The sequence below is a fragment of the Phodopus roborovskii genome, unplaced genomic scaffold, assembly GCF_943737965.1.
Source record: "Phodopus roborovskii unplaced genomic scaffold, PHOROB, whole genome shotgun sequence".
In the NCBI taxonomy this organism is placed as follows: Eukaryota; Metazoa; Chordata; class Mammalia; order Rodentia; family Cricetidae; genus Phodopus; species Phodopus roborovskii.
Genome location: NW_026126517.1, coordinates 696,961 through 723,106, shown reverse-complemented (window position 1 = coordinate 723,106; position 26,146 = coordinate 696,961). Strand labels below are relative to the sequence as shown.

General features: G+C 48.8%; 2 protein-coding genes across 4 annotated transcripts; both read left to right on the top strand.

The window, feature by feature from the left end:
- Positions 1-3,457: 3,457 nt before the first annotated feature.
- Raver1 (ribonucleoprotein, PTB binding 1) lies at positions 3,458-20,237 on the top strand. Of its 3 annotated transcripts, XM_051196753.1 has the most exons (13): positions 3,458-3,789; positions 5,156-5,222; positions 8,851-9,320; positions 13,339-13,530; positions 13,610-13,739; positions 13,961-14,055; positions 14,574-14,661; positions 14,944-15,155; positions 15,242-15,544; positions 17,601-17,675; positions 18,282-18,425; positions 18,704-18,787; positions 18,885-20,237. In XM_051196753.1, exons 1-13 carry the CDS (start codon positions 3,496-3,498, stop codon positions 19,029-19,031), a joined length of 2,301 nt encoding a protein of 766 aa, XP_051052710.1. In that variant the 5' UTR covers positions 3,458-3,495; the 3' UTR covers positions 19,032-20,237. The 3 variants fall into 3 exon arrangements, with proteins under 3 accessions (XP_051052710.1, XP_051052711.1, XP_051052712.1); XM_051196754.1 differs by lacking the exon at positions 18,704-18,787; XM_051196755.1 differs by lacking the exons at positions 17,601-17,675; positions 18,282-18,425; positions 18,704-18,787; positions 18,885-20,237 and adding an exon at positions 16,741-16,886.
- Positions 20,238-20,830: 593 nt separating this feature from the next.
- Fdx2 (ferredoxin 2) lies at positions 20,831-25,981 on the top strand. The gene is made up of 5 exons (XM_051197030.1): positions 20,831-20,994; positions 21,063-21,117; positions 21,210-21,316; positions 25,371-25,458; positions 25,578-25,981. The coding sequence occupies exons 1-5, from the start codon at positions 20,877-20,879 to the stop codon at positions 25,732-25,734; spliced, it is 525 nt and encodes a 174-aa protein (XP_051052987.1). The 5' UTR covers positions 20,831-20,876; the 3' UTR covers positions 25,735-25,981.
- Positions 25,982-26,146: the final 165 nt, after the last annotated feature.

Below are 26,146 nucleotides of genomic sequence, written 5' to 3'. Positions count from 1 at the left end.
AATATCCTTTTTTTTTTCTCTTGCTATGCTGCCCTGGATCTGAATAGCTTGGCTCAAGCAATCCTCCTGCCTCAGCTTCCCTAGAAGCAGGGCTGATGGGGGGGGATGTCCTTCTGTATATGTTTCCCTTAATGGTTGATGAATAAAACACTGTTTTGCCAGGAAGATGGGAAGGGCTAGGAGAGGAGAATACTAGGAAAGGTAGGCAGGGAGAGACTGGGAGAGTCATCATGTAGACCACAAAGCAGTAACAAGTCCAGGCATTCTCCAGTAAGCTAAGATCACGGTAAAATTCATAGATTTATAGAAATAGGTTAATAATTAAGGCAGCTAGCCAATAAGTAGTCCTAACCATTAGCCAACAGTTTAATAATTAATATAAATCTTCATGTTCATTTGGGGCTGAGAAGGGTGGCAGGACCTGGTGGGACAAGAAAATCCCCAGCAACACAGTGTGGTCTCTAGATAACGCCACCACATCTATTCTTGCTTTTTTGTTCTGAGCCTAACTTTTTTTTTTTTTTTTTTTTAAGATTTACTATTATGTATATAGTGTTATGCCTACATGCCATAAGAGGGCACCAGATCTCATTACAGATGTTTGTGAACCACCATGTGGTTGCTGGAAATTGAACTCAGGACCTCTGGAAGAGCAGGCAGTGCTCTTAAGCTCTTCTAGCCCCTGAGCCTAACCTTTAATAGCTGAGCTAATCCTCCAGCCCCTTGTTTTCATGCCTGTAATAAATAGTATGTAAAAAAAGGTTCAGTTCATAGTTCTTCAGCTGGTATCCTCTGTCTCCTTCTAGTTCTTATGATGGTGTCTCTGGCCTATGCCTGCCCTTTCCTAAATGTGTTGAGCTACACACCCCTCACTCCCCTGGCAGCCCATGGGCAGAAACTTTACACTGCAATGCCAGGTGGTGGGTGGTGAGCCTCAGTACCACCTCAGCATGGTCCTATTCCATGAGAGGAAGAGTTGACCTGACAGCTTGTAGAAGATGAGGGAACCTTACAGAGATCACAGCCATAGTGTTAGAATAGAAGCAACCATGGGGCTAGTTTCTCCTGCCATGCCAAACTCCACCTCCATCCACAAGGGTTGGGGCTGTACCAGAATATCCCAGCCCAGACAGCTGTGAGCTTTTAGTAAGGGGTTTGAGCTGAGCCAGAGTAGTAGGTGTCCAAGCTGAGAAGGTACATGCGTGCCCTGGGGAAGGATGCCTCTAGCAGTAGGCTGAGAATGAGTATGCCCCTCCCTGGAACTGGGATGGACTGTACTACCTGGGAGATGGTGGCACACACCACACCTTTAATCTCAGCACTAGGGAGGCAGAGGCAGGCACATCTTAGTGAGTTCAAGGCCAGTCTGGTATACAAATCGAGTTCCAGGTCAGCCAGGACTCTTACACAGAGAAACCCTGTCTTGAAAAATCAAAATAAGAAACAAACAAACAAAACAATAAATGTCTGTCCCAATGCTTTGTGTGAGTATAAAGACAGGACTACCTTATGTAAGTATTACAGCCCTGAGGAGAAAGGTATCCTGGCAGTCAAGAGCCAAGAAATGCCACAAAGTCACAAAGCATAACAAAGCTCACACAAGAGAGTTATTGGAAAAACACAGGATGGTGGCTGCCTCTGCTTAGGAAAGAGCTGAACAGGAGGCAGGCTTATATAGGTTTTCTTTTTTGGGAGGGGGGTCCCTCCAGGGTGTGTAGGGATTTGTGGGATTTTGTAGCCTGACCTGGGGGGGGGGTAGGGGAGCAGGACCTGGCCATTCACAAATCACAAGGGGTTGGGTTTGGTCATTAGAGTAGTCTAGGGGCAGGGCCTGGCCACTTAGCACCTCAAGGGGCTTACATACACCTCTTGAGGTCCAGGCCCAGGGCAAAGCTCCAGCATGAGGGCTCCAGGCATGAGGTATCCTCAGAACCCTATTCTTTGTCAACCTAAGCTACAATGGCACCTATCCCTGCCAGCCCAAGGCAAGGGCAAGGACACCTTTCTTACCATTGACATTCAAGGTAAGGGGGGATCCTGCAAGGTTTGCAGGGCCACATTTAGCAGGATCCCAAGGCACACATATTTACCTGGATATCTCTGTGCAGATCAGGGCTCCAGGTTGGTCAGCATCATTACAGGGCTGTTCATGCCCCAGTGGGTGGGGACTGTGCAGAACCAGAGTGTCAGCTACCATGTGAGAAACCTGAGCTGGAGGAATCTTAGGTCAAGATTGGTGGGTGACTGGGCTGTATCAAGTTCCCCATCAATAAAACCTTCAAATTCCATGGCTTTGATTTCTTTTTCTAACTGAGAAACAAACAAAAACCCCAAGTTTATTTCAGTAAGTGAATCCAGAAAATGTTTGAGAAAGCACTTTATAATAATTATTATTGGATAGCACTTGCCCATACACTCCTGAAAACAGCTTTCTGCTGCTAGATCCATGTCTGTCATTATCAACTGCTGACCTTCTTTCCTGATTGTGACATTGCCAATTCCTTCTCTGGGTCCTACTTAGCCTTTTACTTCTTAGGCTGTCTGTCTCTAGCACTACTACCATGTGGTATGGGGATTCAAACTCAGGTTGCCATGCTTAGCAATAGGTGCTTTTACTTTTTATTTATTTACTTATTTATTCTGAGACTGAGTCTTCCGATGGCTTAGGACTCACAGATTCACCTTCATAGGCCTTCAGAGTACTGAAATAATGCCAGGTTTTGTTGTTGTTTGTTTCTGTTGTTTTGGTTTTTTTTTGAGACAGAGTTTCTCTATGTAACAATCCTAGCTGTTCTGGAACTAGCCTCAAACTCACAGAGATCCACCTGCCTCTACCTCCCGAGTGCTCCGATTAAAGGTGTACACCATTCATTTGGTTGGGTTTCTTTTTTAATCAAGCTGGTCTCAAACTTGAGTTGTGTAGTAAATAGAGCATGACATTTAACTTTTGATCCTGCTACATCAATTTCGCTTATGCTGGAACTGCATATGTACATCCCCACACCTAGTTTTTTTGTTGCTGTTGTTGTTTTTGGTTTGGTTTTGTTTTTCGAGACAGGTTTTCTCTGTATTGCTTTGGAGACTGTTCTGGAACTCGCAGAGTGAGTTCTGCTTGTCTCTGCCTCCCAAGTGCTGGGATTAAAGGCGTGCACCACCAACGCCCTACTCACCACACCTAGTTTTTGTCTATGGTTTGACTCCTTTTTCCCTTTGAGACAGGATCTCTACGATCTTGACTTGGATGTAGCTAAGGATGACATCAGAAGACCTCCCGCCTTTACCTCCCAAGAGCTGAAATTACAGGTGTGTGCCTCACCTGCTATTTAGGCGGTGATGCAGATAGAATGGATTTTCGTCACAGCCTTGATTGAGGTCCCTGCTGCAGCTCCGCCCTTCTACTCAATGGCCAAAAGTCAGGGAAGGGGGCGGTGCTCGATCAAGCCAATAGGTTGAAAGGGGCTGGGAAAGAGGCGGGACTTCCACCAACCAATCAGTATGCGCGCCCTCCTTGCCGCTCTATGTCGCTCCGCCCTGAGCTCGCTGGTCCCAGAAGGCGCTGGGTTTCCCAAGATGGCGGCCGACGTGTCCGTTACTCACCGGCCGCCTCTCAGCCCGGAGGCGGAGGCCGAAGCGGAAACTCCCGAGACCGCCGATCGCCGATCGCCTGAACAAGAGTTGCTGCCGCTCGATCCGGAAGAGATCCGGAAACGCCTGGAACATACTGAACGCCAGTTCCGTAACCGCCGCAAGATACTGATCCGAGGCCTCCCGGGGGACGTGACCAACCAGGTATGGGGGGGGTGTGAGAGCGTGGCGGGAAATACCACGATGCGCGTGCGCAGGGGGGAACCAGGCAATACCAACGCTGCTGTTTGCGGGGTCTTTGCCCAGAGTCTTATCCTCTCCTTGGTTCGGGCTAAGAACGAGTTGGAAAGGAAGGAAGGGCAAAAACCCAACTTTGGACTATGGCCCGATGTTGCTAAGGGCGACCACCGGGCTTGGGCGAGACCAAGTGGTTGAAGGGTTAGGTAGTTTCAGGGGGCGGGCAGCTGTGGCCTCATTGAAGTGAGTGCGGGTAACAGTGAATGTATTGATTGAAATAGAGAATCCAACTGGCCTGTGCATACTCAGAGGGTGCTTTCCTTCTTCTGTCATAGGGTGGCGGGAGCTCAGATCTGAAGTGTCAGGATTAGGGTATGGCCTTACTTATCAAAGATGAAGCCACACCTTTAAGAGGTAGTCACGAAGTTGGATCTGCATCCCTCAGAGGCCTTCTAGAATTGTTTTGAGAAAAAGAAGGCTTCTCCCTTCGACATGAACGGGTCGGGGTGGTGTGGAAGTGGGATTGTGTATTTTGTAGCACTTCCCTATGGCTAATCTCGTCTGCCGGAAGTGCCCTTCTCTTGGGGACCTACATGGAGCAGGGCGTGCAATGCTCTTTGAACCCAAGAAAGTGGTATCTATGTTGCCCTGCCCTGTGGTGGTGGCATAGGCACTTTCTGCTTGCTGCTATGGACCTCTGCTCACTGGCTCACCCTAGTACCTACTACTGTGTGGGCACATGGCTATTGAAGCTCCAAAAGTGTGGGGAACATGATATGGGGACAGGCCTGGAGTAGATACCTGTGTGCATGGTCTAGTGCATATATGAAACTGTACACCCTATCTTGTTGGGCTCATACACAGGTCATCAGGTGCAAGCAGGACAGGCAACTTACCCTTGAAGCCAGTGTACTTTAATAGCAGCCCTGTCAACATGAGGGAGTTTGGGGTGGCCCTTGCAACCAGTCACACAGTATATGGTCATTAAGTGTATGGCATCTCTGGTCAGGTACCCCAGGTAGCATGTTCCCTATTGTCCTGACAATTTGTGTGGTTCACCTAATACAGCTTCAGCTTCCTGTGGACAAAGTGGCTAAGGAGTAGTTGTAAAATTGGTGGGATCTTCCATAGTTAATCAGACAGGTTGGGCAACCTCCCTGAAGGCATTTGGTTTGAGTTGTTGGTGTTCCTAGCATGTAATCTACAACCTTGCCCTGCAAAGACTTGGGTAGAAGATGTTATAATGGAGATGTCCATTTATCTACTTACATAGCAGGTCCACTTACAGGCAGGCCTGGCTAGTGACTCCTCAATTCTGATTGTGTCTTTGCAGGAGGTACACGATCTTCTGAGTGACTACGAACTGAAGTACTGCTTTGTGGACAAATACAAAGGGACAGGTTTGTGGATCATGGGCGGACCAGGGCAAGGATGACAGTCCCCAACTATGACAGGAGGGACCTGGCTCAGCATTTGTTCTCTTGAACTGTGGGTCCCATATTGTCCTAGAGAATGCACTCAAAAGGAGATCCTGTCTGATTCTTTTCTTGGCTGTCCATTTCTTAATTTTTTGACAGAACCTATATAGCCCTGACTGGCCTGAACCTCAGTAGGTCAGGTTGGCCTTGAAATCATAGAGATTAACCTTTTGCTTTTGTTTCCTGAGTGCTGGGATTATAGGCATGCACCACCATGCCAGCTTATTGTGTGTGTGTGTGTGTGTGTGTGCGCGCGCGCGCAGACACACACACACAAGGAATCAGAGTAGAAGTTAGAGCACAAGTGTCTAAAGTCGTTCTTTCACCTTGCTGAGATGTCACCTCTCTTGTTTCCATCTTGCTGTGTACTCTGGCCAGTTCACCTTAGAGTAGGAAGGCTGGGATTACAGGTGTACATACGCCAGTGAGTCTGGCTAGAACTCAGGTTGTTTCGAATGGCAGAGGCTCCTTTATCTAACCTTATTTCCTTTATTCTGAGGCATGAGCTTACTTTGTACCCCAGGTTGTCCTGGAGTTCCTGATATAGTCCCAGCTAACCTGAAACGTGTAGCAATCCTTCTATAGCTTCTCCTACTGCTTTGTTCTTTGTTTTGTTTTCTTCTTTTTTTAAAAAAAAATTTTAGTTATCTTTATTTAATGTGTATGGGCGTTTTGCATTGCATGCCTGGTGTCCACAGAGGCTAGAAGAGGACACCAGGTTCTGTGGAAACAGTTACAGAAGGTGCTGGGAAGTGAACCCAGGTCCTTGCAAGAGCAACAAGTGCTTTTAAGAGCCAAGTTGTCTCTTCGGCTCCATTTTTGTTTTTTGACTTTTGGTTTTATTTAAATTAGATCTCATATAAACCAGACCTAGAGTCAAACTTATTTGTGAGAATGGCCTTGAACATCAAGATATCCTGCCTCCGCTTCCAAAGTGCTGGGCATACAAGGCATGTATCACTGTGCTGAGCTCTAGCACTATTTACCTGTCCCCTCATAACCCAGGCCCACTGGCCACCCTACTCTGTCATTGTAGGTTGAGGATGGCACATTTGCCCATACATGAAATGGTAAGCCCTGTGCCCATGGGTTAAGATTTGGCAGTGTTGACATCCTGTGTGAGACCATCAACGAATGTCAGTGCTTTCCAGTATTGTGCCACGTGTGACGAGACTCTAGAACTTTCTCTGACAATGTAATGTGGAGAAGAATGTGCCCTTTTTTTAAGACTTGCCTGGTAGGTGAGGTAGTAGTTAAGATACTGGGCCATGGAGGCAGGTGGAGCACAGGCTGGAACGAGGACTGTGCTTACTTTGTGTGCAAGTAACAAGTGAAGATGACACAGCTGCCGAGGGCCAGGGACATGACTTGGCACTTGCCAGATAATCTTGAGCACCGAAGTTGAACCCCAGCACCTACGTAAATGCTGTGTGGGCCTGATGACCCACTCATAATCAAAAGGTGTGGGAGGTAGAGACAGATTCTCCTGAACAATCTGGCTAGGTAGATTGGCCTGATCAGCAAGCCCAGGCTTCAAATAAGGAACCAGCCTGTCCACCTGTACCTGTACACATGTTCATATGTAAACATACATGTACCATCTATGAAAAAGAATATAGTCATAGGCATCAACAAGTCAGACAGTTAGCACCCAACACAGTCACCTCCACAGGGCCTGGAGCACACCAAAACCCAAGGATGTTTAAGTCCCTTTTAGAAATACCCTAGGAGTGGGATGGCTCAGTGGGTAGAGGGGCTTGCCACCCATCCTGGTGGCCTGAGGTCAGTCCTAGCACCTATGTGGTAAAGCAGAGAACTGATACATGAAAGTTATTCTCTGACTTTGGAGGTATAGGATCAGAAGTTCAGGCTCCTATGCAACATAATTCATTTGAGGACAACCTGAGTGAGATACATGAGACCTCCAAAGAAACAAAGAGGCAAAATGGGGTTATGGATTCAAAAACAAAAGGGTGGAGGTCAGGTATAGGGCAGGGCATATCTGGCAGGGTCCAGGAAGCCACATTAATTGCTGTGAGGGGACTGAAGAGGACACAGACTGGGCGTCCTGTGGCAATAGGATGGGGTGTGAGTTAGGAGGCTAGTGGGGGCAGAGTGGGACTCTGAAGACTCAACTATCTCTGATTATCTTGTAGCTTTTTAATTTGTGTGTGTGTAAGCATGTACATGTCTGCCTTGGCATGTTACGTCTGAGGATAACTTGCAGGAGTCATTCTCACATTCCATTCATGTCCCTGAGGATTAAACTCAGGCTACCAGGTTTGGTGGCAAGGCCTTTACATCCTGAGCCATCTGGTCCTCTTTTTTACTTGATTTTGTGAGGGCTTGGTCTGTGTGTGATACTGGGGCTTGAGTTTAGGGCCTCACAAATATGCTAAGGAAGTACTCTACTGCTTTCTTTTCTTAATTTTTATTTTGTGGTGCTAAAGAGAAATACTCTTAATACTGAACTATATACCTAGCCCTCAGTTTGTGTTTTTGAGACAGTGTGTCATGTAGCCCAGGATGGCCTCAACTCACTATGTTGCCAAGGATGAACTTGAATTTCTGTCCTTCTGCTTCAGTCTTCCATGTGCTGAAGTCACAGGTGTGGTCTACCACACCTGGTCTATACATGGAACCCAAGACCTCATGCATGCTAGGCAAGCACTGTACCAACTGAGCTGTGTTTCCAGTCCCAGCCCTTGGTTCTTTAAGGCAGAATCTCACTAGATAGTCCAGGATGACTTTGAACTGTCTGTAGTCTTGCAAATGCTGGGATCATAGACATTGTTACCATTCCCCCCCATAGCTTGGCTCTTGGGCTGCTGATCTGGGTCTGTTTATTCTCCACCAGAAATGGTAGATGGTTAGTCTGTTCCCATTTGACAGATGTTCTCTGGATGCTAATACATTTTAAGAGCTTGGGCCCTAGGGCTGTATAGAGATTGCTCAGTGGTTAAGAACACTGACTGCTCTTCCAGAGGACCCAGGTTCAGTGCCCAGCACCCACAGTGTAGTTCACAAGCATCTGTAACTTCAGTTTCAGGGGATCTGGTACCCTTTTCTGACCTTCACAGGTACCAGGCACATAGGTGGTACACAGACAGGCAAGTATGAACATAACAAAATACAATTTTTAAAAAATCCAGGCAGTGGTGGCCCACACCTTCTGTCTCAATCAATACTCAGGAAGCAGAGGCAGGCAGATCTTTGTGAGCTCTACAAAGAGAATTCCAGGACAGCTAGGGCTGTTATACAGAGAAACCCTGTCTTAGGAAAAAAAAAAAAAAAAGCTTGAGCTCTAGTGACCACCATTAACTTCTTTGTCACCTGAGTGACACATTGGGCAGAGCCATGTGCACAGGGAATAACTGCTCAGGGTTATGAGCTGCTGTGGGGATATGTCAGTCAGGGTAAGGGACTGGGAGAAATTCAAGGCTCCAGCTTATTGGTTTGTGCTTGCCAGTGGCAGTTGATGTTCCTGGTTTTGTCCCAGGATAGGGAGTCAGAAGTCCACTCTGACCCTAAGTCCTCTCGTACTTTGCAGCTTTTGTGACCTTGCTGAATGGGGAGCAGGCTGAAGCTGCCATCAACGCCTTCCACCAGAGCCGCCTTCGAGAGCGGGAGCTGTCAGTTCAGTTGCAGCCTACCGATGCTCTGTTGTGCGTGGCCAACCTGCCACCTAGTCTGACACAGGCACAGTTTGAGGAGCTGGTGCGACCCTTTGGCAGCCTAGAGCGCTGCTTCCTAGTGTACAGCGAGCGAACAGGCCACTCTAAGGGCTATGGCTTTGCAGAGTACATGAAGAAAGACTCAGCTGCCAGGGCCAAGTCCGATTTGTTGGGCAAGCCACTGGGCCCACGTACATTGTATGTTCACTGGACAGATGCAGGGCAGCTGACTCCTGCCTTGTTGCACTCCCGGTGCCTCTGTGTTGACCACCTGCCACCAGGCTTCAGCGATGTGGATGCTCTTCGCCAGGCACTGTCAGCTGTCTATACCCCCACCTTCTGTCAGGTAGGTCCTAGACCCTTTTATGAAAGCAGCTTCACACAGTTTTGAATGGGGCTCTTGGGGAGCAGTTCTGGGGATGGTGGTTGAGAGCCCAGATGTATTATTATAAGTATCATAGGAGTCCTGCTCATACTCTCATAGTTCACTCATTCATTAATTATGCAATGTAGCCCAGGCTAGCCTAAAAACACCATCTAACCCTTATGATTGCCAGAATTATGGGTAGGGTGGTACTCTGGCTCATGTTGTTTGTTTGTTGCTTCGGGTTTTTTCTTTCTTTCTTTCTCTTTCTTTCTTTCTTATTTTTTTTGAGATAGCATCTCGTGTAGCCCATACTGACCCTGAACTTGAAATGTAGCTGAGGATGAGCTTAAATTTCAGAACCTCCTGGCTCTGCTTCTCAAATAAGGCATGTTCCATCATGCTAAGTTTATGTGGTGTAGGAGTTGGCATTCCCTAGGGCTTCCTGCATTCTAGGCAAGTATTCTACCTGCTCAGTACCAGCCCCAGTCCTCATCAAAGGCTTCTTGAGCTTTGTGGGATCCCAGCACCAAGCTGGGCTTGGATGGATTCTAGCCCTCTATGTCCTTAGCAAGAGCCTCTGTCTGTACCTTGTTTTCTCTCTCTTGTTCTCCCCACCCTTTTTCTAGACAGGCTCTCATTTTGTAGCCCTGGGTAGCCTGGAACTTAGAGATCTGTCTACCTTTGCTTCCTGAGTGATGGGATTAAAGACATTTACCATAGTACTTAGCCTAGAAGGCTAAGTATTAAAAGGGTTTCTGTTAGAACTTCTAGAAAATATTTAATTGAGATGGTGGCTTACAGTTTTAAAGGTTTTAGTCCATTATCATGATGAGATATGGTGCTGGCTACAATATTGATCAGAAGACAACAGGAAGTGAACTGTGACACCAGCAGTAGCTTGAACATAGGAGAAATAAAGCCTACCCCCACCGTGACACACTTTTCCCAACAAGGCCACATCTCCTACCTCCTAATAGTGCTCCTCCCTTTGGATCCTAACCACCATAGGATCTTAAAAAAAAAAAAAAACAACAACAAACAACATACTTATTTGTATATTTCTGTGTATGTATGCATACTACCTTACCTGTACAGTGTTCAGAGTACAACTTACAAGTGTCATTTCTCCTATGTGGGTACTGGGGAATCAAACTCAGTTTGTGAGGCTTAACAGCAAGTGCCTTTGCCTACTGAGTCATCTCACTGGCCCTTATGAATGAATATTATAAAAGCTTGCTCCTTCATTCTTGTGTTTCCATGTACTATTTATTTTGCCAGTGCTGAGACTGTAACTCAGGGCCTTGCTCTGCAAGTGCTTTACCACAGAGCTATATTAGATACTTCCTGAGTGGTGTTGGGTCTGCAGTTGTGTTCTGGTGCCCTGAATAGAAATGACATGGCTTGAAGGTCAGAGAGATCAAGGTCTGGGTCTCCATCTCCCCGTTGAGAACTTACGTGGTCCTGGTCACATTGTGACCCCTTTGTATCTGTCTCTGTTGGTTCATAAGATGGGCACAGTTATGAGCCTTGGGTGTAGTTCATGGTTAGTATGCCTGCTAGAATCCACCAGGGAGAGGTTAGAGGTATGGCTCAGCTTTAGAACAGTTGCCTAGCCTGTGCAAGGACCTGGATTCATCCCAGCTCAGTAGTAAGGACAAGCCTGGTGACATGAGTTTGATTCCTGGACCCTACACAGTAGAAAGAGAACCAATTCCCTCAGGTTGTCCACTGATCTCCACACATGTCCCATGACGCGTATGAACTCACACACATGAAATAAGTAAAATATATATTTTCACACCCTTCCTTCCTTCCTTCCATCCTTCCTTCCTTCCTTCCTTCCTTTCTTTCTCAGGGTCTCTCTACATAGCTCTGACTGTCTTGGAACTCACACTGTAGACCAGCCTGACCCTGAACTCAGAGATCCACCTGACTCTGCCTCCTGAGTGCTGAAATTAAAGATGTGTGCCACCAAGCCAGGCTGTGATATATGCCTTTAAATCCTAGCACTGCATAAGTAGAAGCAGGGCCCAGGTGTTGGTGGCACACACCTTTAATCCCAGCACTGGGAGGCAGAGGCAGGCAGATCTCTGTGACCAGCCTGGTCCACAAGAGCTAGTTCCATGACAGCCTCCAAAGCCACAGAGAAACCCTGTCTCGAAAAAACAAAATAACAAAACAAACAAACAAACAAAAAAAAGTAGAAGCAGAAAGATCTCTGAGTTCAAGGTCAGCCTGCCCTATATAGTAAGACCCGTCTTTAACAAAAAAAAAAAAAAAAAAAAAAGTAAGAAAACTGGATGAGGGCTCTGCCTGGACTCCCAGGCAAGGGAGTTGCTATGGAAATATACTCAGTAACTGTCTTCCTGGGTTGAGAGTTCCGTGTCTGTTGTACCTGACTATGCTTAGATTCTCTCATTGCTTTCCCTGCCTGGGTTCTCCATGGGTACTGGGAACTAAACCTGGATCTTATTGACTGGCACTGGCCTGCTGTATGTTTGTTTGAGTGTTGGTCTTTTAAAGTCAGATTTTCACTGTATAACAGCCTTGACTGTCCTAGAACTGGGTTGTACACCAGGCTAACCTCAAATTCAGAGATCTGCCTGCCTCAGCCTCCTTAGTGCTGGAATTAAAAAGATTTATTTATTATGTATACAGTGTTCTGCCTGCATGTATGTCTACAGGCCAGAAGAAGGCACCACATTACAGATGGCTGTTAGCCAACACGTGGTTGCTGGGAACTGAACTCAGAACCTCAGAAGAGCAGGCAGTGCTCTTAACCACTGAGCCATCTCTCCAGCCTGATAGTTACTTCTGAGACAAAGTTATCACGATGTAGCCAAGGCTATTTTGAAATTTTCTATGTAGTCCAGGCCAGCTTTGAACTCTTGACCTTGTTTCTGTTAACAGAGTGCTGTGGTTACAGGGGTATGCCAACATACCTCGCTTTTATCCTGCCATCCTTTTTTCCTCCCTTATTCCTTTTCTTTTCTTTTGAGACAGTATCTTTCAAAATAGTGTCTCACTGTGTAAACCCAGCACTGGAGGTGGAGACAGGAAGATTCCTTGCTATTTTCCAGCTTAGCCCAGAAAATGTGAGCCCCAGGATCAAGAGAGTGCCTGACTCAAAGGAATGGAAACTGGATAGGGAACAATTGTCCTTCTCTGTACACAAGTGATAACACACATACACACACACATCAAAATCTATTTTCTTGAGCTTGAAGGGCTGGGTATGGCAGCATGTGCCTTTAATGCAACACCTAGGAGACAGAGGCAGACAGGTACCTGTGAGTTCAAGATCATGTTAGTTCATGAGTTCCAGGCTACCCAGATCAATACAGTGAGATCCTAATAAAAATTATAAAATACAATAATACATCATGGGCAGCATTGGACCAGTCTAGTTGCCATCCAATCTCATTGCTGGAATACACCCAATGTGAGCTTCTGTATGGGGAATATGGACCCAACAAACCACTGGGCTACTTTGGAGGAAGTTGGTGCAATGGCACAGCTCTGCTTCTCTGTACTGGCACCATGACCCCCACATCCACCCAGCAATAGCAGCCTCGAATAGCTAGACTGTGGGCCCCAGCTACCTAGCAGGCCTGACTGCTTCCTAAATCAGTCCCCTGCCAGAGTATGGCCCTAGGTATGTGTGTGTTCAGGGCATACTCTGCAACCATCCCTTACCACCTGATGTTCCTGTCAGAATTTGTTCTTAGCATGTCAACACAAATAACAGTAGTGGCTTCAGTTGAGATGGGTCCTATTTCTGCCCTCTGGCTAGCCACGAGCCTTGGGCAAGCTGACTTTCTAGGGCCTCCATAGGCACTGCACAGATTTAGTGACCATCTAGTTAATTAATGGACACAAGGCTGAGAACAGTGAATAGCAAGTAGTCACCCTCTCCAAGGGCTCACTGCCAGTGGTTGGGGTCAGTGTCTGGTCTTTGTGGTTACTTGCCTGATGCTCATAAGTGCATCTCCCACAGCTGGCATGTGGCCAGGATGGGCAGCTGAAGGGCTTTGCGGTGCTGGAGTACGAGACAGCAGAGATGGCAGAGGCTGCACAACAGCGGGCAGATGGCCTGGCCTTGGGTGGCTGTCACCTACGTGTGTCCTTCTGTGCTCCAGGTCCTCCTGGCCGCAGCATGCTGGCAGCACTCATTGCTGCTCAGGCCACGGTGAGTAGGGGTACACCCAGCCACCAGTGTCTCCTCTCCATGGCCTTTACTCTGAGCCTTCCTCTTGTTCTTTCCTCAGGCTCTCAATCGAGGCAAGGGACTTCTGCCTGAGCCAAACATTCTGCAGCTGTTGAACAACCTGGGCCCATCTGCGTCTCTCCAGCTGCTTCTCAACCCTCTGTTGCATGCAGGCACCAGTGGCAAGCAGGGTGAGATGGGCTACACATGACTGTAGGGGTGTCTTGCAGAGGCCACTGTTACCATATTGGTAGCTGTGGCATGAAGATGAATGTCCCTAAAGGGAGGAGAACTTGCAGCAGGAAAAGACCCACCATTCCCTGCACGGTCCCTTCAGGACCATCCATCACTTCTGAGAACTCAGGGTTGTACTGGTAGTGGGTTATCACAGAACATCCATGTCTCGTTCCAGGCCTCCTGGGTGCGCCCCCTGCCATGCCACTGCTCAGCGGGCCTGCCCTGTCCACTGCACTGCTGCAGTTAGCCCTGCAAAGCCAGAGCCAGAAGGTAATAGCCTTATAGTGGGGACCACCCCACCAGGCGCCTTATCTAGCCCATCCCTTATATCAGAAGTTACATTTCCCTCTGCTCTGAAGATATGTGTGCTCTGATGGCCAGGGCATCCATATCTATTTCCAAAGTGAATGTGGCTAAGAAAGCCTGACCTTGTGCAGTTGGGATATAGTTACCCTTGGTCAGCATTGTTGTGACGAGCAAGGGCCTGGGTGCTAAGGACTGTCATTACGTGTGTTGAGACAATGGTGGAAAGTCCCCGAGTGACAACCCTGACATGGTGTTTCCCATATAATCCCCAGTGCATAGGACAGGGCCTGGCATTTGGGAACCCATAGGCCACATGAATAGGTGATGGGTGGGGCTTACAGGTACTGGGGGGCTGTGTGTGTGCCTGTGATTAACTTGGGAGTTGGTGGTGCTGGGCATGTGACTGCCAGGACTATGGGGGTCCCACGTCTGCTGCCTAGACCACACTGTCCCCACCTCTAGCTGACTGTACTCTGTTCTAGAAGCCTGGGATCCTGGGAGACTCACCTCTGGGTACCCTCCAGGCCGGGGCCCAACCTGGCAACTCCATCCTTGGGGAGCTGTCTGCAGGTAAAGTTGATACCCCTCTTCTGTAAAGATACTGTCCTACCACTGCCCTTCGCCGGTGGATTCTGTGTAACCATGGGCAGATCACTTATCTGAGTCATTCTCTTGTTGCTTTGGTACCCACCTCATAGGGCAGCTGGGAGTGTCTTAGAATGCTGGTGCCCAATGAGACCTTGAGTTACTAACTGCCTCTAGGGTACAGGGTTGTTGTCCTTGTCCCAGGGCCATGGGTAGAGTGGCTCTTCTGGTCTGGGCCCTTAGCTGACACCTTCCTTCTCTCTTTAGGGGGGGGCCTGGCCCCGGAACTGCCGCCCCGCCGAGGGAAGCCACAGCCCTTACTACCACCACTGCTGGGCCCTTCTGGGGGTGACCGGGAGCCCATGGGTCTGGGTCCCCCAGCATCCCAGCTCACTCCACCCCCAGCCCCTGTGGGGCTCCGAGGCTCCAGTCTTAGAGGTCTCCCGAAGGACAGTGGGCCCCTGCCAACACCCCCTGGGGTAAGGTGCCACCCTGTTTCCAGCTTCCCTCCCTTTGAAGTCCCCTCCACCCAGGACCCTAGCAAAAAACAACCCTCCTGTTACAGGTCTCACTGTTGGGGGAGCCCCCAAAGGACTACCGCATCCCCCTGAACCCCTACCTGAATCTGCACAGCCTGCTTCCATCCAGCAACCTGGCAGGCAAGGAGACCAGGGGCTGGGGGGGCTCTGGGAGAGGCCGCCGCCCAGCTGAGCCCCCTTTGCCCAGTCCTGCAGTTTCTGCTGGAGGCAGTGGCAGCAGTGGCAGCAAAACCTTCCAAATGAAGTCCCGCCTGCTTAGCCCCATTGCCAGCAACCGCCTGCCCCCTGAGCCAGGGCTGCCTGACAGCTATGGCTTTGATTACCCCTCGGTGAGTACCACCCTGCCTTGTACTCTGCCTGTCTTGAGAGTGGCCCTTTGCATCTGAAGAACAGTTCCATCTACAAACCATGCAGGCTGAAGTTCCCTGGTTCAGACATCCCAAGTGTGAAATGGAGCTCGGGAGATAGCTCAGTCACAGGCTTGAAGACCTGAGTCTCAGTCTCAGTTCACACAGATAGAGCCCGGAGGGCTAGCATGCTTGTAAACCCAGTTCTGAAGAGGTAAGGACAGGCAGGAAGGCTAGTCCAGTAGGTAAATTGCAGGCCAGTGAAGAGACCCTATCTCTATTGGATTTGCTTGTGAGGCAGGAAGATTGCTCTGAATTTGAGGACAGCCTGGTCTACATAGCAAATTCCAGGCAAACCATAGCTGTTTCCAAAAGGTAGACGGGGCTAGGCTAATCAGTGGTTTAGTATATGAAGTGTGTAAGGACTGGAGTTTGGAGCCTCAGAACTAGAGTAAACACTGGGCAAGTGTGGCAGTTTACCTGTAATCCCAATGAGTATGAGGCGGAAAGGACATTTCTGGGGGAAGCTGACTAGCTAGATAAATGGAATTGGCAAGCTCTGGATACTGTTGAGAAACCTTACTTCAGTGAACAAAGTGGAAAAAGATCCCAGAGTAATCCTCTGTCCTCCATACATATGGTGTGCAAACACATGAACAGAACTACAGAATATCAGAAAATAAAGTGGATGTCTTCTGAGGAACAGCACCCAAGGACATCCTCTGGCGCACACACACACACACACACACACAGGACATTCCACATCTGACCTTGTGTGGTAGGTCACAGGACAAAGCAGGTTACACAAAGACCCTCAAAATCAGGAAATTAAAATAAAGGTATGGCTTGGCGGTGGTGGTTCACGCCTTTAATCCCATGGCTCAGGTGGATGAGACAGGCAGATCTCTTGATTTTGAGGCTATCCTGGTCTACAGAGTAAGTTACAGGACAGCCAGGGAGGGCTACACAGAGAAACCCTGTCTCAGGAAAAAAGGAAACAAAACAGTAAAGATGTGGGCTGGTGAGACTCCCAGGTTTCTAATGTGCTTATCTAGAGCCTGAAGACCTATCTGTTCTGGGCCCATGTGGTAGGCAGGAGAACCTATCCCACAAGTTGTCCTCTCCCTACACATGGTACACAAAGGCTCAAATGGGGTAATTAATTTTTTTTTTGCCAGGAGGTGGTAGCACACGGCTTTAATCTCAGCACCCAGGAGGCAGAGGCAGGCAGATCTCTGAGTTTGAGACCAACCTGGTCTTCAGAGTAAATTCCAGGACAGCCAAAGCTACACAGCTACAAAGCTGTCTCAAAAATAAAAACATAATAAATTTTTTGAAATAGTGTAAAATGTATGTGAATTGTACCTGAGACACTGGTGAATTTCTCACTGGACTTAGGGATGCTCCCTCTCCCCCAATGTCTATTTATGTGGTATTCCCAAATCAAGGCAACTCAAGAGTCAGAAACACTCCTGGTTCCAGGCACTTGTGTCAAAGGCACTCAGCCACATGAATTTTCTCTAGTATTAGGTGGGCAGTCAGGAGTTTGTGCTGACACATTCCCTTTTCTTAAATCTCCTGTTCATGTCTGTCTCTTTCAGACATTAGTCAATGCTGGCTTTTTACTTGGTTTTGGATTTTTTTTGAGACAAGTCACCATGTAACCCATACTGACTATGTAGCTGAGACACCTCTGAATGTTTCTTTACCACCTGAGTGCTAGGGTCTCAGGCATTCACCATCACACCCATTTTACATAGTATTGAAGAAGGAAGCCAGCCTAAGTCCCAAGGCATGCTTTCTCCTATGAGAAAGACCAAGACCTTAGCACCTTGTCTGTCTTGTCTTTCCCATTTTGAGCACAACACATAGTCTTTTCACAGAACCCATTCTTGGAGCCCAGGTTCACAGCTGGCCCCTGGGACAGGGCACTCATCTGCTTTGGCTTCAGCTGTGCTACCCACTGAAGCCCCTGCTTCAGGGGAAGGTTAGCAAACACCAACACCTCACCCCCCATGCTTTGCCCCTTTAATTTTAGGATGTGGGACCTCGACGGCTTTTCTCCCACCCTCGGGAGCCAGCCCTAGGGCCTCATGGACCCAGCCGACATAAGGTAAGAGCCAAGACACCATGTTCTGCAGCCTAAATATATAGTACATAAAGTGGATATGATAGTCAGCATTAGCTGTGTAACAAGAAATACCATTCCTTCATTACTGAACTCCACAAACTTTTTTCTTTTCTTTGGTTTTTCGAGACAGGATTTCTCTGTATAACAGCCCTGGCTGTCCTGGAACTCAATTTGTAGACCAGGCTGGCCTAGGACTCAGAGATCCGCCTGCCTCTGCCTCCCAAGTGCCGGGATGAAAGGCATGAGCCACCACCACCACCTGCTTCCACAAATTTTTGAGGCAATCTTGCTGTGTGTCCAATTCAGATTTCTAGGCTAAAGCATTTATTTCTCACCCTAGGAGTAGTGGGTGGTTTCCTGGGAGCTCACCGGGGACTCAATTCCTTGACCATACACACAGGTAGTCAATGGTCTTTTGAAGTGAAGGTTGCTGGGCTCAGGGTGAGCCACACAGTTCATCCTTTTTTGTTCCATCCTGAGTTTGTGGGTCCTACAGTCCCCAGAAGAGCAACATGACCAAGTCATGGTGTGTGTGAGGGGCAGGTTTCTACCATTATCTTCCTCACTGGGCTGGGCTTTTCTCTGCAGATGTCCCCCCCACCTAGCAGCTTCAATGAGCCTCGGAGTGGTGGAGGCAGTGGGGGACCCCTCTCTCATTTTTATTCCGGTTCACCCACCTCTTACTTCACCAGTGGCCTACAGGCTGGCCTCAAGCAGAGCCACCTCAACAAGGTGAGGAGCCTGCCCCACCAGTAAAGACGGGGCCCTGTGTACCCATGTATGTCTATGCCTCAGATATGTCTCCCTGCAGTGTGTGTGGAGCCTAACACTGTTCAGCTTCCCCTCATCTCAAACTCACCTAAGATGTGGGTTGTCTTATCCCCAAAGATAGGTGAGAAAGGGTTCCATTACCAGGCCTTGTGGCAGGCCCTGGGTGGCAGGTACAAGGCTAGAAGTGGACTCTCAGGATTTCTTCCAGGGGTGACACCCCACCTCTTTGATTTCCTCAGGCAGTTGGCTCCTCCCCAATGGGCTCCAGTGAAGGGCTCCTGGGCCTTGGCCCTGGGCCCAATGGCCACAGCCACCTGCTAAAGGTACGGGCAGGGGGAAGGGAAGGGAGGCACAGGGCTGGGGAGGAGCCCTGGGCCCTGGAAGGCCCCTGAACCGGCCTTTCCTGCCATCTGTCTCTAGACCCCACTGGGCGGCCAGAAACGCAGTTTTTCCCACCTGCTCCCTTCGCCTGAGCCCAGCCCAGAGGGCAGCTACGTGGGCCAACACTCCCAGGGCCTCGGTGGCCACTACGCAGACTCCTACCTGAAGCGGAAGAGGATTTTCTAAGGCATCGGCACCAGAGATGCTCCAAGGGCCTGCACCAAATTGCTTTTGGGTTTTTTCTGGTATTTGTGTTTTGTGGGATTTTATTTTTATTATTATTTTTTTAATATCCGTTTTTTGGGTAATAGAGAAATCTCTGAAAAAGACTTTGCTGACCAACCAGCCGGAGCTCAAAGAATGTGGGGGTGTCTGGGGCCACACCTGTGGGCTTGCTCCTGGAGCCAAAACCCTGCAGCCTTAAGAGAGAGGGGCCCGGCCTGCTCTCTTCCCCTCCCCAACTCCTAGCCTCCTGTGCCCAGCTCTCCAGGCCTCCTCGCCACTCCTGTGTTCTGGCCTTTTGAGTGCCTTTGGAGGTGTCCCTGACCTGTGAGGATCAGGGACAGTCCCCTTTTTTAAACTTACAATTGACTTTGATTTCCTTTTCTAATTTTTATTTTTTAAAACATCCAGGATGATGACCACATCCATCCCCATCCCCACCCCAGAAAAGCCTCAACTTTGATTCCTTCAGGGTCTGGTCTACCCGGATCTCCATTCTACACTTCGGTTTCCAACAGCTTAGCCCTATTTTCCCAGTCACCTGCTGCAGTTATAGCTGTCTCATAACCCCCTTCCCTGCCTGCCTACTCGGCCAGTACCCCAATCCCAGGGCCTCCAGCCCCTCCCTGCCATAGCCTTCTTGCCTTCTGATGCCTTAAAGTTGGGCCACAGGTCCCAGTGGGTCAGAGCTTCTCAGATGCCGAGCTCCGGAAGCTCGACTCAGGACCAAAGAGCTCTGACCTAGAGATCATCCTTTCTCCAGGATTGTGTGCCCTGTGGACAGAAGGCCAAAGCCTTGGTCTTGGCAAACCACCCCTTAGCCCAAAGCCTGGGTGCAGAAACCACTGTTCTCTGCTGACTTCAATAGTCTTTGCTACTGTCTGTGAAAGCTGACCATTGTATCCAGGTCACTGGGCCTCTAACCACGTCACTCCTAACCCAGATCACCACCGTCCCTAGGCCAGACCACTGGAGCTGGCCTCTGCCCACACAAACTACAGCTTGCCTGCTTGAGAGGACTGGGACTCTTGCCCCTGGCCAGCTGTGCCACCAGCCTCCCTCCCCAAACCCGATGTTCCAAACCTACTCCATGGAGATGTCCCCTCCCTTTCCTCCCACACAGACCTTTGCTGAATTAAAGTTTGTAAGTAAACGGTTTAAAAAAATATATATATATCAGAGCTGGCTGGTTCTTGAGATAAACCATGGGCCCAGCAAGATAGCTCAGTATTACAGTAAGGACACTTAACCACCAAGCCTGACAACCTGAATTTTATCCCTGGGGCCCAAATTATAGGAAAGAACTGACTCCCATAAGTTTTCACACACACAACCCCTAAGATTGTAGTTGGGCATGGTGGCACATGGGAGGCAGAGAGAAGAGAATCTTGAGTTCCTGGCTAGCCTGGTCTATATAGCAAATTCTACAACGTTTCAGTCTATATGAGAGAGCCTGTCTCAAATTGCTTAAAGCCTGGGCATGGTGGTCTATAACCCTTAATTCCAGCAGAGGCAAGTGGTTCTGACTTCAAGGCTAGTTTGGTCATGTTGTATCTGCAGTTCCCAATGTTCACACAGCCCTCTAACTCTTCTGGGCTTCACAGGCACCCATTTGGTGCTCACGCAAACAAGTAGAACACATACAGTAAGACCCAAAGCGAGGGAGGGTGTGTGCAACCATGGGACCATGCCGGAAGTCAAGCTGGATCCTGGTACATCACCTCTGACCTCATACTGCATTCAAACACTGCGATTACAGTCGCAGCCTACGCACTGGGTATACTCGGCCTTCCGGTCACGTGGCCTAACATGGCCGCCTCCATGGCCCGCGGCGTGAGTGCCCGGGTCCTGTTGCGGGCCGCCGGAGGATCTTGGGGTACCTGGGCTGGACATGTGGCAGTGGCGTCCAGGAGTCTTGTGACGACAGGTACCTGGGACCGGGTTGGTTTGCGCCTGACAGCGAGGCTGCAGCCGCTCACTCATCGTGTTTTTCAGGAGAGCGGCGCGCAGGCGAGGACGAGGCAGACGGCCCGGAGCTGCCCCGGGACGCGTGAGTGCCCGCCACGCCACGCCCTGCCCCGCCCTGCCACTCGGCCGCTAGCTGGCCTCGGCTCACAGCGCCTGCACCCTGTCTGTCCCCAGGGTCAACGTGGTCTTCGTGGACCGCTCTGGTCGGCGGATCCCTGTGAGGGGCAGAGTCGGGGACAATGTACTTCACCTGGCCCAGCGCCACGGGGTGGACCTGGAAGGTAGGAAATTGGGATGACCCCTGCCACTCTTTTTTATTCCTTTTTGTATTTTTGAGACAGGGCCTCAAATAGCCCAGGCTGTCCTCGAACTTACTATCAGAGGTTGGCTTGGAACTTCTGACCTTCCTGTCTCCTGAGTGCTGGTGTTAGTTATGCACCACCATAACACCATACCCACTAGTTTTGTTAGTGTGGTATGAGTGGTTCGGTAATCAGGTCCTCATGCTTTAACTCAGGCTGTCCATAAACAAGTGTGTAATCCAGGCTATCCTGCAACCCATTATAGTGATCCTCCTGCCTCCACTTTCTGAGTACTGGGACTAGAAGCATGTGCTACCACACCACCATATTAGGGATGGGGGACTGAGATAGACTACATGTAACAAGGCTAGGCTGAAACCCACTGTAGTGATTGATCCTCCTGCCTCTGCCTCTTAGGTGCTGAGAAGGTTAAAACAGTCTCCATAATTTAGCCTTAAATCCATTGGATGACCCTCCTGCCTCAGAGTTCTCAGTTCTGGGGTTACAGTCTGAGCTGGTAGTCTAGCTCCTACACAAACCTGCCAATTCCCTGAGACCACATAAAGGTAGGAGAGAAGCTGACCACCACAGGGATGAGGCAGGCACATGCACGTTGTAACAGTAATAATACATTTTAAAGTAAAGAAAATAATAGAACTGGAAAGGTTGCTCAGTGCTGAAGAATGCAGATGGCTCTTGCAGAAGACCTGTTCTGTTCCTTCCACCCACTCGATGCCAGACAGTTCACAGCCTGTAACAAAAGTCATCACCTGACTTCCCTGCACACTTCAATCTCATGTCTAACACACACAGACATACAAACAAACACTTAAAATTAAAAATGTAACACTAAACTAAGAGTTAGTCTTGGAGCAGCCCTTACTGAACTTTACTAGAGGCTACTAAAATATGCATTCTGTTGTAGCTTGTGGATTCTTACTATTGATACCTGCACTGGGAGAGGTGGTTTTGAGACGGTTTCTGTGCAGCTCAGACTGAGCTCTGCCCTCCCAGGGCTGGAACCATAGGTGTGGCTCTGCCCCTCCACTGTGCTTCAGGCTGCAGAGCTCAGAACTATCCCAGCCCTTTGTACTCTACCACAAGTGCTTTCCCAGTACATTGCTGAGCTCTTTCTTTAGAACTGACTGACTGGCATTTTTTCACCCTGTCCCACAGTGAGTGAGCTTCATTTATATACCTGGGCCTGTGATGATCCTCAGTGTATGAGTGCCAGTTCCTTGTGATAGCTTTATGAATAGAGGAGGCAATAATTCCACCTTGCAGAGAAGAAAACTACACAATGTGATGGTAGGTGGGGTTCAGAAGCAAGAACACTGGGCATTTTAGTCCTCCCACGCTGCTCTTACAATTATCAATGGATATTTTCTTTACTGAATTTAGTGTGCATTCGTATGCCTCTGTAGAGGTTAAAGAACAACTTGAGGGACTCAGTTCGCTCCTGCCATATTGTTTTGCTAGGGATTGAACTCAGGTCTTTAGGCTTAGTGGCAATCCCTTTACCCAATGAGTGCATTGTAGGCAAGCCAAGGATTTTTGGTGAGACCCTGTCTTTAAAAAAAAAAAAAAAAGTTCAGTGTAGTGTCACGCATGCCTTTAATCTCAGAACTCAGGAGGCAGAGGCAGGCAGATCTCTGAGTTCAGGACCAGCCTCCAGCCTGGTCTTCATATTGAGTGCCAGGACAGCCAGAGAGAGCTACATAGTGAGACCCTGTCTCAAAAAAAAAAAAAAAAAAAAAAAAAAAAAAAACAAGCAAACAAAAAAAAAAAAAACTTTGCCAGGTGGGAGGCAGAGGCAGGCAGATCTCTGTGACTTCAAGGCCAGCCTGGTCTACAGAGTGAGTTCCAGGACAGCTAGGGCTACACAGAGAAACCCTGTCTAGAAAAACAAAACGAAAAGGATAATGTCTGCTTAGATTCATACCCAATCTGGGTAACTTAGCAAGAGTCCCTGTCTCAAAAATAATGAAATTATGAAGAAAAAAATATGTCTCAAAAAATGAGAGTCCTTGAGTAACAAAGTGACAAGGCTTCTGTCATATCACACTAGCCTGAGCCTAAGAGGAACTATAAGCCCAGGAATAAAGAGACTATAGGTTTCATTGACAGAATGGTTAGAAGGATCTGATGGGTTAATGGGAGAGGGGCCTGACTAAAACTTTTAGTCTAAAGCTGGAAGATGGGGCTGAGCATGGTGGCTCACATGTCTGATACCAACACGTAGCTGGAGAGGCAGGTGGATCTCTGTGCTTTGAGGCCAGGTTGGTCTACACAGCGAGTTCCAGAACAGCCAGGTGGTAAGACTTCTTTCTCAAACAAAACCCAGTAAAATTCCCTAGAGGTGTTGGGAAAGGAACTGTGAGTCCAGCAGTCTCAAAGCAAGCAGGCCGTGTCTCTGGTGCCTCACTAGCTGTGTGAGTTCAAAGCCCATTTCTGAGCCTTTTGTCTCTTCTCTATAAAAGGGTGATTTAGCATGCTCCCAGCAGCTTGCTGTGAGGATGAACATGTTTAATACTCGGTAGATAGGAGGGTAGATCAGCAGCCAACCTTAACATTAGAAGGTAGCTGTAGATTAGCTGGGTGATGGTGGCCATCCCTTTAGTCCCTGCTGCTTCAGAAGCTGAGCACCAGGGCTACCTGAGTCTAGGAGTTCAAAACCAACCTAGGCAACATAGACCCACTGTAAACAGAACAAGTGAGACCTGGTGGCTCAGGCCTGTGGGAAGCCAAACCAGGAGAATGGAAAGTTCAGGATCTGGGCTGATACGATGGCTTATTGGTTAAAGGGCACTTGCCACCAAGCCTTATGACCTGAATGCATTCCCAGAACTGACTTGGCAAGAGAAGCAACTCAAGAGTCCTCTGACCTTCACATGTGTCCTGTGATGGTGTGCACATTCCCACAATTCACATAATACATAAATGAATGTTTAAAAAGCCTTCAAGAGCTGGGCATGGTGGTGCACGCCTTTAGTCTAAGCACTTGGGAGGCAGAGGCAGGCAGATCTCTTGACTTTGAGGCCAGCCTGGTGTACAGGGTGAGTTCCAGGACAGCCAAGGCTACAACAGAGTAAAAACAAAGCCTCAAAAAAACAAAACAAAATTTTGTCCCCCAAAAAAGAAGGTTCAGTGCCTATTTAGATTCAAACCAAGCCTAGATAACGTACCAGGAGTCTCTGTCTCAAAAATGACAAATTTGAGAGGATGAGGATGGGTTCGCTGGGTCAGGGCACTTGAACTGATTTCAGTCCTCAGGACCTGGGGAAGATGTGTGGAGAGCACCAGCTCTACAGAGCTGCCTTTTGACTTACATATGGATGCATGGCAAACCCGTTCCCCTAAGCAGGCATAATCATAACAAAATGTATTTAGAAAAGGTTTTTTAAAAGACTGGGTTGTAACAGTGTGGATTAGAGTCAATCCCTAATACTTTTTTTCCCAAGACAGGGTTTCTCTGTGTAGCCCTAGCTGTCCTGGAATTGCGCTGTAGACCAGACTGGCCTTGAACTCAGATAAATCCACCCTAGCGCTAAGATTAAAGGTGTACACCACCTGGCCTGATACCCTTTTTTTTTCCTTTCCTTTTTTTTTTTTTTTTTTTTTTTTTTTTTTTTTTAAGTTTCATGGTGATAAATGCCATAAAAAACGTGAAGAAAGGAAAGGGGGAATTGGGTTGAAGCCTTGAATAAATGCAGCTAGGCAAAGTAAAGAACATTCTAGGCCATGGGTACAGGAGTACAAAGGTCCTGAGGTGGGAGTGAAGTTCATGTAGTGAGAGTCCCCGTAGGACTACACATAATGATTCACAATTGTCATCATATCATTTGGGAGGTAGTGGCAAGAGGGTCCCAGGTCAGCCTTGACTACATAGTGAGTATAAGACTAGCCTGGGCTACATGAGACTCTCAAACAAACAACAAAAAGCCTACAGCTCAACTCTGAAAAGGATGGGGCTAAGGAGCTGAGGTGGGGCTTGCTCCTCACTAAGGCTATCCCTTTCCCTTCCTGTCCGCAGGGGCCTGCGAAGCCTCCCTGGCATGTTCCACCTGCCATGTGTATGTGAGTGAGGCCCACTTGGATCTCCTGCCTCCTCCTGAGGAGAGGTGAGTGGGCAGCCCCCAGCAACATCGCAGGCATCTGCCTCCCTGTACCTGGCTCTTCTACCCACCTCCAGCTAGCTGCCATAGGTCCCACATCACCCTGACTCTGCCCTTTGTCCCAGGGAGGATGACATGTTGGACATGGCCCCGCTGCTTCAGGAGAACTCAAGACTGGGCTGCCAGATTGTGCTGACCCCTGAGCTGGAAGGAGTCGAGTTTGCTCTTCCCAAGGTCACCAGGAACTTCTACGTGGATGGCCACGTCCCCAAGCCCCACTGAGATGAGACCGCTGCACCAAGGTCACTGAACTGAAAAAGAAAAACCATGCTTCTGCCCCAGAGCACAGACTGGTCGGGAAATAGAAGTTGGGAGCACAGTGTGAGACCAATGCCAATGCTGGGGACAGCCAGTGTCTGGGCCCTGAGGGGGATGGGTCTCCATCTTGGGTGTGTCGGTCCACCAGGGAGAATCGAACTATAAATTAGGGATGGACTCACACCAGAGCTGCAATAAAAAGTCATACACATATGCGGCATGTTTTGTATCCTTGTTGGGGGGGGAGCTGTTTGTCCAGCTCCAAATGCAGGGGCCTTGGGTGTGCTCCCTTGACAGCACCTGCCACTTCGTCCTTCCTGGGACGCCCCTGCGTGGCCAGGCTCCGCCCCAGCCACAGAGAAGGGATCCACGGCGT